Genomic DNA, 16,125 nt, shown 5'->3' with positions numbered 1-16,125 from the left:
CAGTGGACCTATTTAGAGGAGCACTTACTTGTGGATGCATTAATAGAACCATTATTAATACATTCAGTAATTGGTAAAAATAGAATGCATTTCTCTATGACCATTCTTGATAGGACATTGTAAGTTATTTTTCCCAATCTTTTATTAAAATCCATTCTCTATCCTTTCCGTTTGTAGATGAATGTCAATGAAAACTTCAATGGAGACCCCCAAAAGTTTTTATTGAAATTAATTTAAATAATGGGCAAACCTCAAGTCTCTGAGACATAATAAAAGCGGGAAGACGGTGTGGGAGAACAGTCTCATTGCGAAAGAAGTTTTGCTACATGGAAGCATTAACAACCATTGTGCAAAGTAAAAAATTAGTTATTTTAAAACCTATAACACACCACTGCTATATAAGTCATGCCCTTGAAAAGTCCCAAGTCATCCTAACAAGAAATTAAAGCTGATAGCTTGCAATGGTTATTCTGCATGGGTAAAGAAATCTAGTTTTCTTATACCATTGTTGATGTAGCACATCAAATGGATTAACCTATTATATCAATTAGAAGAGCAAGCGTAAATGCCCAAGCAAGCAGAATTCCAATAACAAAGGACCATAGCCAAGACCCATTTTATATCTATTTCAATGTAATTTTTCTTTTTTATGTATTTACATTTTTATTTTATCTTTGGGCCATGTTTGGCCGGTCAACTGAATGTATTTTGCATGGAATCTGGTTTGTATTAGATGTTTGTTAGAATCACTTCAAGCATTTAGTGGCAAAGACCCCTCCAAATGTGGTAGTGCAGGGTCTAGTAATGCCTGTAAATGTGGTTTGATATGTGTTGTAAATCTTTAGCTACGAATCAGAAATTTTAGTGGAGAAATTCTCTTTGGTTCTTTGTGGGTTTAAGATTGTGCCTATTTTTTTGAGATTATTTAGCTTTAAATGTTTCTCTTCTAGAGACCTTCAAACTTTCTTCATTGATTCCTCCACATTCCACGCATCTCAAAAGTCCAGCCATACATGATCTAAAAGACCTCCAAATCTGCTTTCTAACAATAGATTTTGTCGTTTATCCCCCTCCGAATGCCGTCAGCCTCTCATATTATTATTCCTTTGCTATTTTCCAACCACCTCCACTCTAAATCCGCTTCTCAAACACATTTTAGGAGCCCTCGAACTGTATCATATAGTATCAAAGCCTGACGAACCATAAATTTTTAGAGATTTGTTGTTCCTACGCCTACCCAAAAAATTCATAAAATCTAAATCGTCAATCAACTCGATACCTTAGCCCGTTCTACCATAATTTTTAGCCATAAACCTAAAATTTATAAAATTCAACCTTCCTACCTTCACAAAAAGTTCACCGTGATACCTACCATCAAAATTCTAAGCATTCAACCAATTTCTAACACTAACCACAACCCTAGCCCTAAGCTGCATTTCTCTTTTGCATCGAAACTTACATTGGAAGAATGTGTAACCGTGCCGCGAAGGAGAAACCTTCAAAAAATTGTTCACATCATTATGGAGGATATGCAATGAGAAATCCTCCAGCTGCAATAAAGACTTATCACCTTTAAAGAGAAATAACCTTGTGAGGTCATCCATCAATCACAACGATGATTTTTCAGATTGAAAGGAAGTGAATCTCATTCTCCATGTAGTTTCTATTGATGAAGTATTTAATACTTTGACGATTTGGCATATAATTTCAGATAAGTCATAATTTTGATGTGAAGATTGACTTGCCAGATTTTGATTGTCACATGAATCTAGGCAAATTTATCGAGTGGCTCTAAACAACGGAACATATTTTCAAGTATAAAAACGTTTCACCTGACAGTGTCAAGTTAGTTGCTTTTAAGTTTAAGGATGCTTCTTTACAATCTAAAAATTTGATGTGCTTATACCAGTATGAGCGAAAAAAATAAAATCACTATTTGGTCTAAAGAAGAAATGACAGAATCAATGAAAGTTCTTACCAACATATTACAGACAGGATGTGTTCTGGAGATTTCATCACTTACAACATACATATCTCTCAGTAGAGGACCACACAATTGAGTTTGAGTTGTTTATGTGGAAGTGTGAGCTAGAAGAGCCCAATGAGAATATCATAGCTAGATATTTGGTGGTATTAAAATCATTTTTTGGTAACATAGTACAATTATAACCATATTGGATATTACAGAATGTCTATAACCTATCCCTAAAGGTGGAGAGACAACGCGCCAATATCAGTTCCACATCATCCCTGAAATAGGGTTCAACCATCAAATCAGGTAGCAAGTGCACGATTAATGGAGCACCCAATCAACTTTGCCAGTGGAGAAACCTGTATAGAGTGGAGAGAAGGTGGAGATCGTCAGTACTCTTCAATCTATTCCTAGCCAAATATGAGAATTATGTCATTCGTTGAGCTGGAGACAACAGAAGAAGTCGATAGTAATACATGAGAGAATGAATAAGTCAAAACTACTAGCTTCTAGTTGATGAGAGAGAGAAACTAATAATCGGACTAGTCTTTCAGATTGAGCTCATGACAGAACAATTTGCCACAATTTTTTTTATACCCGTTGTACCATTTAGGAAAATGTGCGTAGTTTCATTATATATAAATATAGTTGTGAAAATAGGACATTTACAGAACTGGTGGTCAAATTGAGCCTCATTACTCTGAATTATTCTCAACCATATTTTATGACTTGGTTGAAGGGGCGGTAAGATCAGTGTCATAAGGGTCTTGTAGAATTTTCCATCAAAGATAAGTTTCTGGAGCAAGTGTGATGTGTTATGGTCCGTATAGATGTGTCATGTATTTCTTGGTCATCCTTGGCAGTATGATTGTTGCACATATTAGTATGGCCATAGGGACATTCTTTTTATTAAGATGAGAAGCACATTATACTTTTGCCTTGGAAGGAGTCCTAAGTATTTGAGGACGTGGTATCACAAACTCTCTTTTCGCAAGTGTTGAGAAAAGTACTATTGGGACTAGTATTGATTGTCCTAACAGGCGATGCGTTGGCGGAACTGATAACATATGTAGGGCAACCATCGTTGAGAGCGGTCCAGCATGTCATCGCTTTAGATAGAAGATAAATTTTTGAGCTATTTTTGGAGTACTGTATGGAAAAATTGAGTACTAAGTTTCAATTTAGTTCAACACCAAACTCACGAACAAATGACTAGACATGATCCAATTCCTTCTAGAGAAGAAGAAACCTCTCCTAACCCTGTAGAATGACACAAGAGCGATGGAAATTCCATTTTTTTATGGGATTGCATAATCCCGGATTCAGCGAGCTCACGAGATAGTCTTGCCTATCGTAGGACGGGGGTTTATTGGTTTACTATTTCAACATTTTTGTTCTTTTTCTTTTCCTTCATTTGTCTAATATTTATTCATATTTTGTTATTTCTAATTAGATTTCTTGCTATTAGGGACCTATTTATGAGTTTTTTTTGTTGAGATTTTTGACTTTATTTATGTATTTTGGAGATGTTTTCTCTGATTTTTATTTTAGGAGCGTTGCATCATCCTTTTTTTTTCAAGTGTCGTATTTATAACTTAGGAACATGTGGCGAACATCTTCATTGCACATATTGTGTTGTTCTTTCTGTTATTGGCCTCCTTTTTTTCCAGCAGGAACTACCACCGAACAACTTAGATCTACTGTCCAATAGCAGATTTCGTTGCTTATTCCTCCCAAATGCTGTCAAAATTGCATATTATCATTCCTTTGCTATTCGCCAACTAACCTTCACTCTTAATCTACTTCCCAAACACCTTTTAAGAGCACTAGAATTGTATTATGTATATATCAAAATGATCAAAATAAAATATATAATTTGATAAAATAATTTTGAGGATTTAAATGGAATACCAAAAATGGGGAATAATTCAAAATTCAGTTTTAATTTATCTTTTTAGTCATTTGGGGCATTACATGTTCTCTACATCACTGCATTTTCTAAAATGCCAACCAACTCAATCAACTCTTTCAAATCAAAAGCTCACATTCTAAGATAACTCTCCATCATCATTTCCAACCATTTACATGTTTCAAATCATTTTTCTAAAGTGATATTTGTACTAGATCTAGAAGGAAATTCAATTGAAAACGCAAAACAAACTTTAAATAATATAAAAATAAGATTACAAAACGACACAAACCGAAAAATAAATATAAACACAAACTAATCTTCGGCTAGGACTGGACGAGGAGATTCGTGGGCGTGATGATGTCGGCGAGGGGGAAAGGGGAAAGGGGAAAGGAGAATGGGTTGAGGGCTGTAGGGTAGTTTGGAAGGCTGGGGAGAGCGGGTGGATGGCGGAAGGCTGGACAGTAGGTACTTGGAGTCTGGGCAACAGGTTTGGGAGATTGGACAACGGGTTCGGGAGATTGGACAACAGGTTGGAAGGCTGGACATAGGTTGGGAGGCGGGACAACAGGCCTGAAGACTGGCCATCAACAGTATGCAACAGGGACAGGGTGGTAGGGACTGGAAAGTGAGCCAGGGAAGAAAGAGTGGCCAGCGGCTAAGGGGAGTGGTTGAGAAGGTCTGGGAAAGATGAAAAAGGAAGATGCATCACCACCTTAGAGTAAGATTTAACCGACCATCTCCACCTCCAAGGATACACCTCTACGAAAGGGAAAAGCATTCCATACAAGAAATCTGAAAGCAAACAGCCAAAAGTCCCCATAAACTCAGAAAACAACCCTATAAATAGACCTTGCTAGGCGGGACACAAGAAATGAAAGTGATGAGATAGGAAGGAGGAGAAAGAGGTTGGCGACATTGCGGACCTCTCTAAAAGCTTGCTCGATCTGAGCGGGAGCACAAAAGGAAAGCCGCAAGTGCCTACCTAAATGTTGCTCGATTCTTTTTAAAATTCCGGACTCTGCTCTCCTAGATTGGCCCCTAATCCAACCAATTCAGCTAGTTGGCTTGTTTCCTGCATTCGTGTGGGAAACTCCTACACCCTTGTCAGTCTCTCGGGATTGGGAAAGCTTTGACCTTATTTGTCAAAACTTCTAATTTTTTTTCTCTAATCTTGGCGGAACTTGGGTCCCACCGTTGACTACATTGCTAGCCAAAGCATTGAAGAGGTCGGCACTACTTGCGCACCCATGTCCCTATTATCCGCTCTCTTGAGACTGTAGGCCATGCTTGTACTGTTGGATCCTTCCAAGGTAACCCACGGTCGGTTCCGTCTTATGTGTCATGAGAGAAGCCTGAATCTTCTTGTCTGGTGGTCGAGCTGGTGGTATGACGTTGACTGTGAGGCCCTGATATCCTCTCGGATGTCATTGTTGTGTCTGGAACTGTTGTCTCTGTCCTCTCATTTTGTGTCGTCACTAGAACAGACATCACTGCTGCCGCTCTATATCGAAGGAAGTAGAATGATGTGTTTCCCCTTCTTGGTAAATGTAGGTGTTTCTGAATCCACCGTGGCCTCCAGCCCAACTGCCACGGTCTTCCAAAAAAAAAGTAACAGACATCCATAGGGATCATATCACAACACAACTGGTCCTGCAGTTGGCCCCTAATTGAAAACTCTACCAAGCATCTTCGGTCGATGCAACTCGTTTCTCCTTCAGTCTTGTCAGTAAATATGACTGGGAATGTCTTTTGCAACCAAATATGACTGGGAATGTCTTTGAGTTGCAAGTCTCAATTTCAATACCATCTATGTCGTTGCTATGTTTTTGCTGCTCTCACTGTCGATGATAAGATTACATACCTTTCATTTCACTGTGAAGTGGGTGTAGAAAATGTATTGGCGAAGCCACTGCGAATCCCTGGAGCCCTCATACTGCAGAATCCCTCGAATCACGAGCGCTTCTCCTTCATCTGGGTGAAGCTGATACACTTCACTTTATTCCTTAGCTTTCTCCATGTCGCTATTATCCTTCACAACTCCTTGACCTCTGAGCGTGATTACTCTACTCGTGGGACAACTGGAGGTTATGTGGCCATAAACGTGGCATCTATAACACTCATGACTGCTTCAGTGTTGGAAGAGCTATCTTTCTCCTGTTTCTTCCCGCTTTGATATGGAGTGTCACTCTCTTGCCCGACCTGAGTACTTTTGTCGGTCATTGTAACTGTAGGTGAGTACTTGCCTAAAGGTTACTGCCTGCAAGATGATTGTCGACTCTGCGTTTGCTGTCTTTTCACCTCACCTTCAGTGCTAGTTTCTGGACATCCCTCAGCATCCAGTACGGTTGTAGCTGCATCACATTGCTAATACTAAGCTTCATACCCCCAAGGTATCTGGCTGCTGTGTTCTCGTCCGGCTTCATCTAATCACACTTTATATGCAAGTGATCAAAATGCTTCGTGAGCTCTTCTACTGATAGATCCCTCTGCTGCAAATGATGGAGCCTCAGAAACATATCCTAGCCGTAATGGGTGGGAGGTATTTCTTTTGCATTGCTTTCTTTATCTTTTCACACCTGGTAATCTTATCGCCGCCCTCCCTTTTCCTCTGCCTCTGTAAGCTCTCTTACCATAGAGAAGCATTCTTCTTCAGCTTGATGACCGCTAATTTGATCTGTCTATCCTCTGACACATCTTTGTACTCGAAGATCCGCTCAACAGCTTGTAACCAATCAATGAATTCCTCAGGATCCATACCTCCTTTGAACTCTGGAAAATCTACCTTGATATCAAAGTCTCGATGTCCTCCAAATGATATCTCCTCTCTGTGAGTCTCTCTCTAAGGGGGATTCAAATATCTCTCTCTATACCTCCTTTGATACTGGATTCTGAAACGTCGTGGTCTATCTTCTTCATCGCTAAAATTATCCCTATGGAACGGATTCCTATCCTCATCTCTCTCCTCTCTGGCTCTCTAGATCTCGCTCGAAGGTAACTTATTGTTTTAATTCTTTAATCTCTGCAAACTTTTGCTGAAGGCGATGAAGCTCTTGCCTTATCTCGTCCCGGGTCTGCTCGCGCATGAATCTCCAAAGTGATATGGCTAGGGTTTAGGAATAGGAAGGAAAATTTGGTGGAGATTTCGGAAGAGGTTCTTGAGGGTAGGAATGAAAAATTTAGTTAGAGGAAGTGGATGCTAGAAAACCCTGGGATAAGATTTGGATTAGACTAGTTCTGATATCAAATGATACAAAAATTAGTAGAAAATTCAATTGAAAACGCAAAACAACCTTTAATTAATATAGAAATAGGATTACAACACGACATAAACTGGAAAACAATTACAAACACAAACTAATCTCCGACTAGGGTCGGAAGAGGAGATCCCATGGTGTGATGGTGTCGACATGGTGGCAAGGAGGAAAAGGGAAAAGGTTGAGGGATGTAGGGTAGTTTGAAAGGTTGGGGATGTGCGTGTGGATGTTGGAAAGGTTGTACAGTAGGTATTGGGCGCCTGGAAACCGGGTTCGGGAAATTGGGTAGTGGGTTTGAGGGATTGGATTGCCAGTTAGAATGTTGGACATAGGCTTGGAGGCGGGACAATAGGCCTGGAAGATTGGCCAACAAGAGTATGCAGCAAGGAAATGGTGGCAGAAACTGGAAAGTGGGATGGAGGTGGCTGGGAAAGGAATGGAGTGGTTGACGGCTAAGGGGAGTGGACGAGAAGGTTTAATGAAGATGAAAAGGAAAAATATATCACCACCTCGGAGTATGAAACAATCGAAACACCACCACCTCCTCAGATACAACCCTATAAAAGGGAAAAGAATTTCGCACAGAAAATCTGAAAGCAAACCAGCAAAAACTTCCCATGAACTCAGAAAACAAGCATATAAATTGACCTAGCTAGGTGGGACACAAGAAAGGAAAGATGATGGGACAGGAAGGTGGAGAAAAACGCTGGCAGCATTGTCGCCCTCTCCAAAAGCTGCTTGATCTAGATGGGAGACATGAAAGGAAAGCCGCTCTCTAGAAGCTGCTCGACCTGGGTGGGAGACATGAAAGGAAAACCGCTCTCCAAAAGCTGATCGAACTGGTGGGAGACAGTTAAGGAAAGCCGCCGCAGGTGCCACCCTAAATTTTGCTCAATTCGTTTGGAATCTTGGACCAGGCCTTCCTGGACTGGCCCCTATGCCAACCGGTTCAGCCGGCTGGCTTGTTTCTCGCATCCGTGAGGGAAACTCCCGCACCCGCGTCAGATATTCAATTAACCAAGCTGGTCTAATTTGAAATATTTTGGCATTTCTCCCACCATATATCCCTTTCCTTCACCCCCATAAACTTCAAACCATAACCTCACACGCTGCACTAAACATTTTTATCTGTTCAAGCCACCAATAGTGAATTGCGCACCACTGTAAAAGTCTTTTGAAGCTGTGCATTATTTAAAAACGGTGCATAATCTTAAAAAAATATGAATAATTTATTCATAATTAAATACTAAAGAGAGAAGTGCATTACACTATGCTATAGGCTATAATTTACAATATTATGCCCTATTTTACCCTTTGATGTACATTTCTAGATCACCTAAGTCTATTTTCAGCTATCTTATTTTTAATAAATTTTATTTGAGTTGTTCCTCAATATAATCATTTCAATTTATACGTTTTCATTTTCACACTCATCTTAATATTCACATTTACTTTAGTTTCAACTTCGCCATTGGAGTTTTTAATTCTACCTAAAAGGTCCATACAACTTAGTTGACTTTATCTGAATTTAAAAAATAATTAATTCTCCATGATATACGTTATCACTAGTTTTCCAGGCACTTTTCATTTATAAGCACCCGAAATGAAATCTAAAGTCACATCCTAGTTTGTTTTTTATTTTTCTATATGATAAATCGAAGATATTGTAACCGTTCAAACCTGGCTAAATATTAAACTTGCATCCAGTTGGTTGATTTTCCTTACCATCCTTGAGTGAAGCTAAAGCCAATTTTTATCTGTTTGTAAAAAGTTCCTCTTTGTTGACTGCTGAGGTCAACTTTTGGCAGTAGCACTGTCACGTTCCAATTTTTTATAAACTTCACGTTCCAATTTTTTATAAACTGGGTGCAAGGAAGATATCATAAATGTCATTTTATAAATTTTAATATGAATTAATATTCAAAGATAATTTTCAATATGTGCATGACTGGATGCAACCAGGTTTATGAACGGTATTTGGCTATTTGGTATACATTCCTACTATAAACGTGAACAGAAATATGATCAAAATGATATGCACTGTGACCAATCTTTTGTAGATTTAGGTATTGTTTTACATATCCGGATTAGGATGGAATGTGGATTAATTTGTTTCGAGTATATTTTCTGGTTTTAACATTTCTGAATAGAGTGAAATTTTTGACGTTGGATTTGAATATTTAACTAGATTTTAAATGATTGTGATAGAAGTTGAACTTTTTCTTTGAAAGCAATTTCTTTATTAGTCATGTCACTACTGATTTTCTTAATCAACTACTTTGTTTCCACAAAAATATGGTAAATCTTAAGATGCTATTACTGATAAAAGCAATATATGGTAAGTATATTCTTATTGCTTGGGCAAAATTATTGTATCCACTCATGGAGATATTCTTTCTTATCATGTTTTTTAGTTCTTATCTATTCAATTATATTTGTATGATATTTGTATTTTGACAGGAAAAAAATGCTGTACACCATGTTTGACGACAAAAAATCTAACTGTTTTCTTATTGTGCCACCCAATCTCATACTTTAGTCATGTAAATTGGTGGTTAGGCATGATTAGTGGTCAAACTGCCAATTTTTGTGCTGCGCAATTGTGAAATTCCGGATGTGAAAATGTCCGCCTTTCAATTATTTTGCATTCTAAAATGTTTCCCTCCTTTTTGTGATTCTCCCTTCACCAAATCATTGGTTGTCAAACTGCTAATTTTTCTGCTGTGCAATTGTGAAATTCGGGAGGTGAAAATGTCCTCCTTTCAATTATTTTACATTCTACTATGTTTGCTTCCCTCTTTGATTCTCTCTTCACCCAATCATTTGTGGCATGTAAACATGCATGAAATGCGTTTGTAAATAGGCCTTGCTTTTACTTATTTTAATTGGTTAAAAGAAATTATTACATTCTGTAAAGATATGTATGCTTTGATACAAGCTTGTTTTTCATACGAGTTTAGTCTTATTCTTTCATAAATGTTGCTATGCTTGTGTTTTTTTTTATCATGTCATGTCTCTAGACTTAAAAGGAAAATTTAATAAAATTGTGGTGAAACCTGCGATGCTTTATGGCGCTGAATGTTGGGCTGATTAAAGTGAAGCATAAAATTAAGGATATGTTTGTAACAGTTTTTTGCATGATTTGCTTTTCAGATCGAAACCACAATTCTATTTGGAGAAATTTTTTTTTGCATTTTTTTTAAAATTATGTGGTAGAAAATTATTTTTTTGTTGTTAAAGTGTGGTGGTTGTTAGAAAACTGTGGTCAAATTTTTTAAAAATTTGGTAGTAGCCACCGCAATTTTTTGAAGAACAGTTTTTTCTATAGTAGCTTCATAGCTGCTTCTTTAAATAGCTGGAGTTGCCCCATAGGGGCCCTAAGTTAAGTTTTGCTGAGATGAGAATTGCTTAGGTGGATGAATGACTTTGCACTTAGAGACAAATTGCAAAATGAATATATCTGTGAAATGGTTGTTGTAGCTCCAGTGGCAAACACGTTTAAAGAGAGTCGGTCGTCTTAGGTGGTTTGGTCACATTAAACGTCAATCATCTGATGCTCCGGTTAGGAGAGTAGATGTTTAGATTCGACTTATGTTAAGAAAGGTAGAGGTAGACCTAAAAAGACTTCGACATGTATAAAAATTATCTTAATTTATTAGAATTAATTGAAAATATGACACTCAGTAGGGCACGATGGAGAACGAAGGATTCATGTAGCTGACCACACCTAGTGGGATAAAGGCTTGTTGTTGTGGATGTCATGTATCTGGACAAAGATTTTTTTTATTTATGTTTTTGCTTGCATGCTGCTGTAGAGGATAAACTTTGCAACTTAATCTTTCTCAAATTTTTTATGATCTATTATTCTATAAAATTAAAGCATGGAAATAGACATTGCGCATAAAGTAGGTGCATTTTGAGAACTATTTTTAATGGTTCATTGAGCTCATAGCTTGTCAGCGATATTGTTTTGCTGATAACACGGGTTCATTGAGCTCATGAGCTCATAGCTCGTCAGCCACATTGTTTTTGCTGATAACAAGGGTTAATCTAGCAGATTTCTTTTTTAAGCCTGTACGATGCTTTGCTTAGCTAGAAAAAAGTTTTTAAAGTACTATGTGTGGATTAAGCAGGATTTATTTTCATCAGGCAGACTCCTTAACTGGTTTATATTTCGTATTTATTAATCTAATGAAAAATTTAGTAGTCTTCTTTGTTATCCATCTCAGTTCAATTATATCTTCTTTTATGGGCAATGTGATCTGGATAAATGTTGCTAATATTTCATGCATGTTTTGTAGCTCCTGGATACCTGTTTGAAATCTTCACATCTACCAGCTTATCTTGCTGCGGCTTTTGCCAAAAAACTAAGCAGATTGGCTTTATCAGCACCACCATCAGGAGAACTGATTATTATTGCTTTAACTCATAATCTCCTCCGGAGGCACCCTTCAATCAACTTTTTGGTGCATCAGGTATAGTTTCTCAACTGACTACTCTTAAATTGAACAAACTTAGCCAGAACAGCCCTTCCATCACATCTTACACCTTAATAGAAAAGTGTCAAATAGTCTCCCAACTCTTTGTAGGCATCTAATTTAGTCCAAAGTCCATAAAAAAGTGACAATTTAATCACCATACTCTTTAATGAGGGCTAAAATTGTCCTCCCTAAGGAGAAGAAATATTACATCAGTACACGCACGTAAAAATAACGAGCGTAGCCAATCAAAACACGTCACGACATCTCGCGTGGCAGATGCAAAACGAACGGCGCAGTAACACGGAGAATATTCTCTCCTGTGTTATTCATGTGTTATTGCGCGTTATTCATGTGTTATTGCATGTTATTCATGTGTTATTGATGTGTTATTGTGTTATTATAACACCAAGAATATTCTCAGGATACAATAACACATGAATAACACACAATAACACTTGAATAACACGGGAAATATTCCCGCCAGAGAAAAAAAACGGCGCAGTAACACGGGGGAATATTCTCTCCCGTTTTATTCTTGTGTTATTATGTCTTATTCATGTGTTATTCATGTGTTATTGTGTAATTATAACACCAGAAATATTCTCAGGATACAATAACACATGAATAACACATGAATAACACACAATAACACATTCACATTAATAACACGGGGGGGAATATTCCCCGTGTTACTGCGCCGTTTTTTTTTCTGCGTCGTGCGGGGTATCGTGGCGTGATTTCATTAGGTACGCATGTTACTCTACGTGCGTAGTACTGATGTAATATTTTTTCCCCTAAGGATTATTTCAACCCATATTAAAAGAGTTTGGGGAATATTAAAAGAGTTTGGGGATGAGTTTGGGGATTAATTTGACACTTTTATAGACTTTGGGACTAAAATAACCCTATGCAAATTGTCAGGGGACTATTTTGACACTTTCTCCAATTGAAAAAGAAGGGAAAAGTTGCACTGTTTCTTTTAGAACAGGTTAGATGTTAAGGAGATAATTTTGAAATGGATTTTAAATGATTATCTTCTGCGCTGCTCTTAAATTGCTTCAATTAACAAGTTTCCGTCTAAATTCTATTTACATTTAACCTGAGCTTCCATGTGTTTGACATAATTTTATCATGTTTAATCACTTTCTCATATTGCGTTTATTTTTATTCATCGACTGAATTCTTACATTCTTTGAGCGAAGTGCTGTATTTATGATTACTATTTCACCTTTCCAGGAAATTGATGATCATGTGAATGGAGATGCTTCTGTTGAAGGTGCTGACTCTAGAGAGATTCTAAGGAAGTCTGATGCTGATCCTGTTGCTCGAAGTGTAAAAAATGGTGTTGATCCGTTTGACAATGAGGAGCCAAACCCTCTTAAATCTAATGCAATGCGTAAGTTTCTTTACAAGGACTTTTGACTCTATTTGATTGGAAATCTTTTCTTTTCTTGTTGTTCTTATCAGATCTCTCTGGAGACCTGACTTCCTTTCAGTGTCCTACTTTTGCTCTTTTTTTTTTTTTTCTGTATTTTTTAACATTATTGATCTAAATGTAGCCCTAAGTTTTTCCTGAACAAACTCTCTCTTTGGAGTTGCATTTTTCTACATTGTCTTGGGTAAGGGGTGTAACTAAGTCTAGCTGCCACCTGAGCCAGCTTCTCAATAAGTGGCTCTTGAACTGAGCTCGATGAGCTAACAAGCCAAGTTCAAGCTAGCCCCAACTCGATTTGTTAGCTCGTGAGCTAGCTTGTTAAAAAAAATATTTATTAGAAAACATACTCAAAGTATATTTAAATTTAAGAATTTATCTTTAAATTATTAAAAATATTTTAAAAATAATATTTTACATTTTATGTTAAGTGATTTCTTATTAATTATTTTTTAAATGCCCATTCTATTTGTCATTTTAGCTTGAATTAATATTGTTCTGTTTCGTAATAAACACAAGCCTGCTCGAACTTCTAGAATCGAGTTTGTGCTCGAGCTCGAATTCGATTGATTAATCGAGCTCAAGCTGAAGCAGATGGTGGCTCGAGCTCGACTCAACTCATTTACATCCCCAGTCTTGGGTCATCCCTGTGTGATTTGCACTTTCAATTTGATCTTATCTCAGGAAGTTCTTTATGGGAAATTGGCACCCTCCTGCATCACTATTGTCCTGCTGTTTCGAGGTAAGAAAAAGCTCCATTTCTCCTTCTCTTCACCATTATTTTTCTTATTGACATCAATAGTGTAACAGATTTGTTGCTTCACTGGAGAGTGATCTGACAGTAAGGGCCAAAACATCTGAAATGTCTATTTCAGATTTTAGTTCTGGTTCTTATGCCACAATCTTTAGAGACGAGGTGAGCGTAGACCTCTGGCTCCATCTCCTCTATTATGGCGTTGGCAAAACTAACTGATCCATCTAAATATTGGCATACAGGTTCGGCGCCGAATTAAGCAATGCCCGGTTGCTTTTTACAGGGAAACGCCGACATCTCTATTTATTGAATCAGATTTTCCAGGTTGGTTGTTCCGGGATCAGCAAGAACATGGTGCTGAAAATGGAGACGAAGATGAGAGGTTGGGAAAAAGAACCGTGGAGAGTGAAGAACGGGATGTCAAGAGGTTGAGGGTAGAGGCTTATTGATTTTAATAATTAATTCTAAGTTTTTACATTTTTTTGGGTTTTGGGGGTTTTGTGCCATGAAGGGTCCTTGCTTCTTAGGAACCGGATTATTATGCGAATTTTAGCAGGGTATTTTGTTTATGCGATTGAATGGCTGGGAGTAAGGCTAGTGAATTCTGTTCTCTATCTAAGCGGTAGAATTTTGGAGGGTTGTAAACTTTTTTTTCCTCATGAGTTTGGTTGTTGTATTATGTTGAGCTTTGAGCAATTTGTTATATTATTCATGTGTAAAATTAGAGGAACTATTTGTAGAGGAATTATTTTGGTGCTTGTCTGTTGTGGTTTTTGGTTATTTATTCTTCTATTTGTGTAGAGGCTGAGGCGGTGATTACTGCTTTGAACCTTTGGGATAAAACTGTGATAGAAATGAATTCTCTGGAGCCGTAGAATTATTGTAATGTGAAAAAAGAGTATCATTGGCATTTGATTCCTTGTATGAAAAAAAGCGACTGGATAATATTAGTCAGGAATGAGTATGTAATATTTTGCCTCAGACAATAGTGGACCTAGTTTGTGCTTTGTTGTGTCGACATGTTATGTAGCAATCAAAGATGTGTTAATTTATGTTTAAAAGGTGCTCGAGATACGTATTTACAAGTTAAAGAGTAAAATGTGAATTAAACTTAAAAGATTAAATCATAAAAAGTAAAGTAAAATATAATGTTTGTAGAAATTCTATATTTCTTTGATGAGCAAACATTATAAATATATGATTTTTATTGTATCATTTTTTGAGACATTGGGAAATAACGACATGCATATTGTAGTATTTTCTTTGAGTTATTGTAATTTAGAAGAGTAATTGTTCCCTTGAGTTATTTTGAATAATTCATTATGTTATTTTAGTATTTTGCATATTTACTCTTTGAATAAAAGATAAATACTAGATAAAAAAATAGCTATAGAAGGCAAAGTTAGCAAATGGAAACGTAAAATTATAATTGGTTAATTGAATTACTTTATTTAGTGGCTAAATTTGGATTGTAATTTGTTATTAATAGAGAATGAAAATAGAAAAATTGAATCTCATCATTTGACCATTTGTACTAAATTGTGATAATTTATCACATAATATAGTGTATAAAAAAACATGTCTGCACAAATCTCAAGGAAAATGAACGGCTCGGGCGGAAGAAACGACCGATCAAACATGTTTGTTGACAAAGGACGAATTGAATGCTAAAGAAGAAGACATATAGATCGAGTGACTGGAAGAATGTGTCAAAAAATTTCCCACAAGATGACGGTCAATTCTCAGACCGGTTGGCAGATTACTCAACTTCAGATCAATTACCGATGGGTTTAAGGTGAGGCAAGCGACCCACGAACCTTTTACCGAGTGAATCAATCTGCCCTTCTTATTATATTCAAATGTCTTTGTTATTATTATAGTTCTCTCTTAGGGCTAACAATAAGAGAAATGGTCTGTAATTTTGTAAGACTTGGGCCTATTAATATAAATAGAGGGTCCATATCATGAATAAAAACTACACATTCTTATTGTGTTCTCACATATATTTCACTATAAAATGTTCAATACCTTGGGTGTGTTTCCCTGACACTCTTGGATTCAGCGTCCTTTAAGGTGTGGTGAGCGTAGAAACATGACGTCAAAAAAAAAAAAAAAAGAACTCAGCAATAATAGCAGGGAGAATCCATTCAGAGGAACATGGTAGAAGCAACATGCTCTAGAGAATTCATGGAGGAATTCATCCAGCAAGGCTTACAAGGCTTAAGGACCCAAATCAACAACCATATGTCAGAACAGTTCGTAGAGGTACTCAGAGCGGTCCTTGCCCTAACAATAGCTCCAGTTCCAGGAGAAGAAACCT

The 16,125-nt window shown here is 37.2% G+C and overlaps 1 protein-coding gene across 1 annotated transcript in view; it reads left to right on the top strand.

Moving 5' to 3' along the window:
• The window catches only part of LOC110037466 (nucleolar complex protein 4 homolog), a 35,728-nt gene extending 21,178 nt beyond the window's left edge, over positions 1-14,550 (top strand). The window contains exons 11-15 of the mRNA XM_020742123.1: positions 11,440-11,613; positions 12,856-13,015; positions 13,736-13,793; positions 13,862-13,967; positions 14,048-14,550. Coding sequence (XP_020597782.1) covers positions 11,440-11,613; positions 12,856-13,015; positions 13,736-13,793; positions 13,862-13,967; positions 14,048-14,254 — 705 coding nt within the window. The 3' untranslated portion in view covers positions 14,255-14,550. The remainder of the gene's footprint in view (positions 1-11,439; positions 11,614-12,855; positions 13,016-13,735; positions 13,794-13,861; positions 13,968-14,047) is intronic.
• Positions 14,551-16,125: the final 1,575 nt, after the last annotated feature.

This window comes from Phalaenopsis equestris, unplaced genomic scaffold (genome assembly GCF_001263595.1).
Source record: "Phalaenopsis equestris unplaced genomic scaffold, ASM126359v1 Scaffold219808, whole genome shotgun sequence".
Taxonomy (NCBI): Eukaryota; Viridiplantae; Streptophyta; class Magnoliopsida; order Asparagales; family Orchidaceae; genus Phalaenopsis; species Phalaenopsis equestris.
The sequence above is the reverse complement of the archived record's forward strand: the minus strand, read 5'-3'. Positions and strand labels throughout refer to the sequence as shown.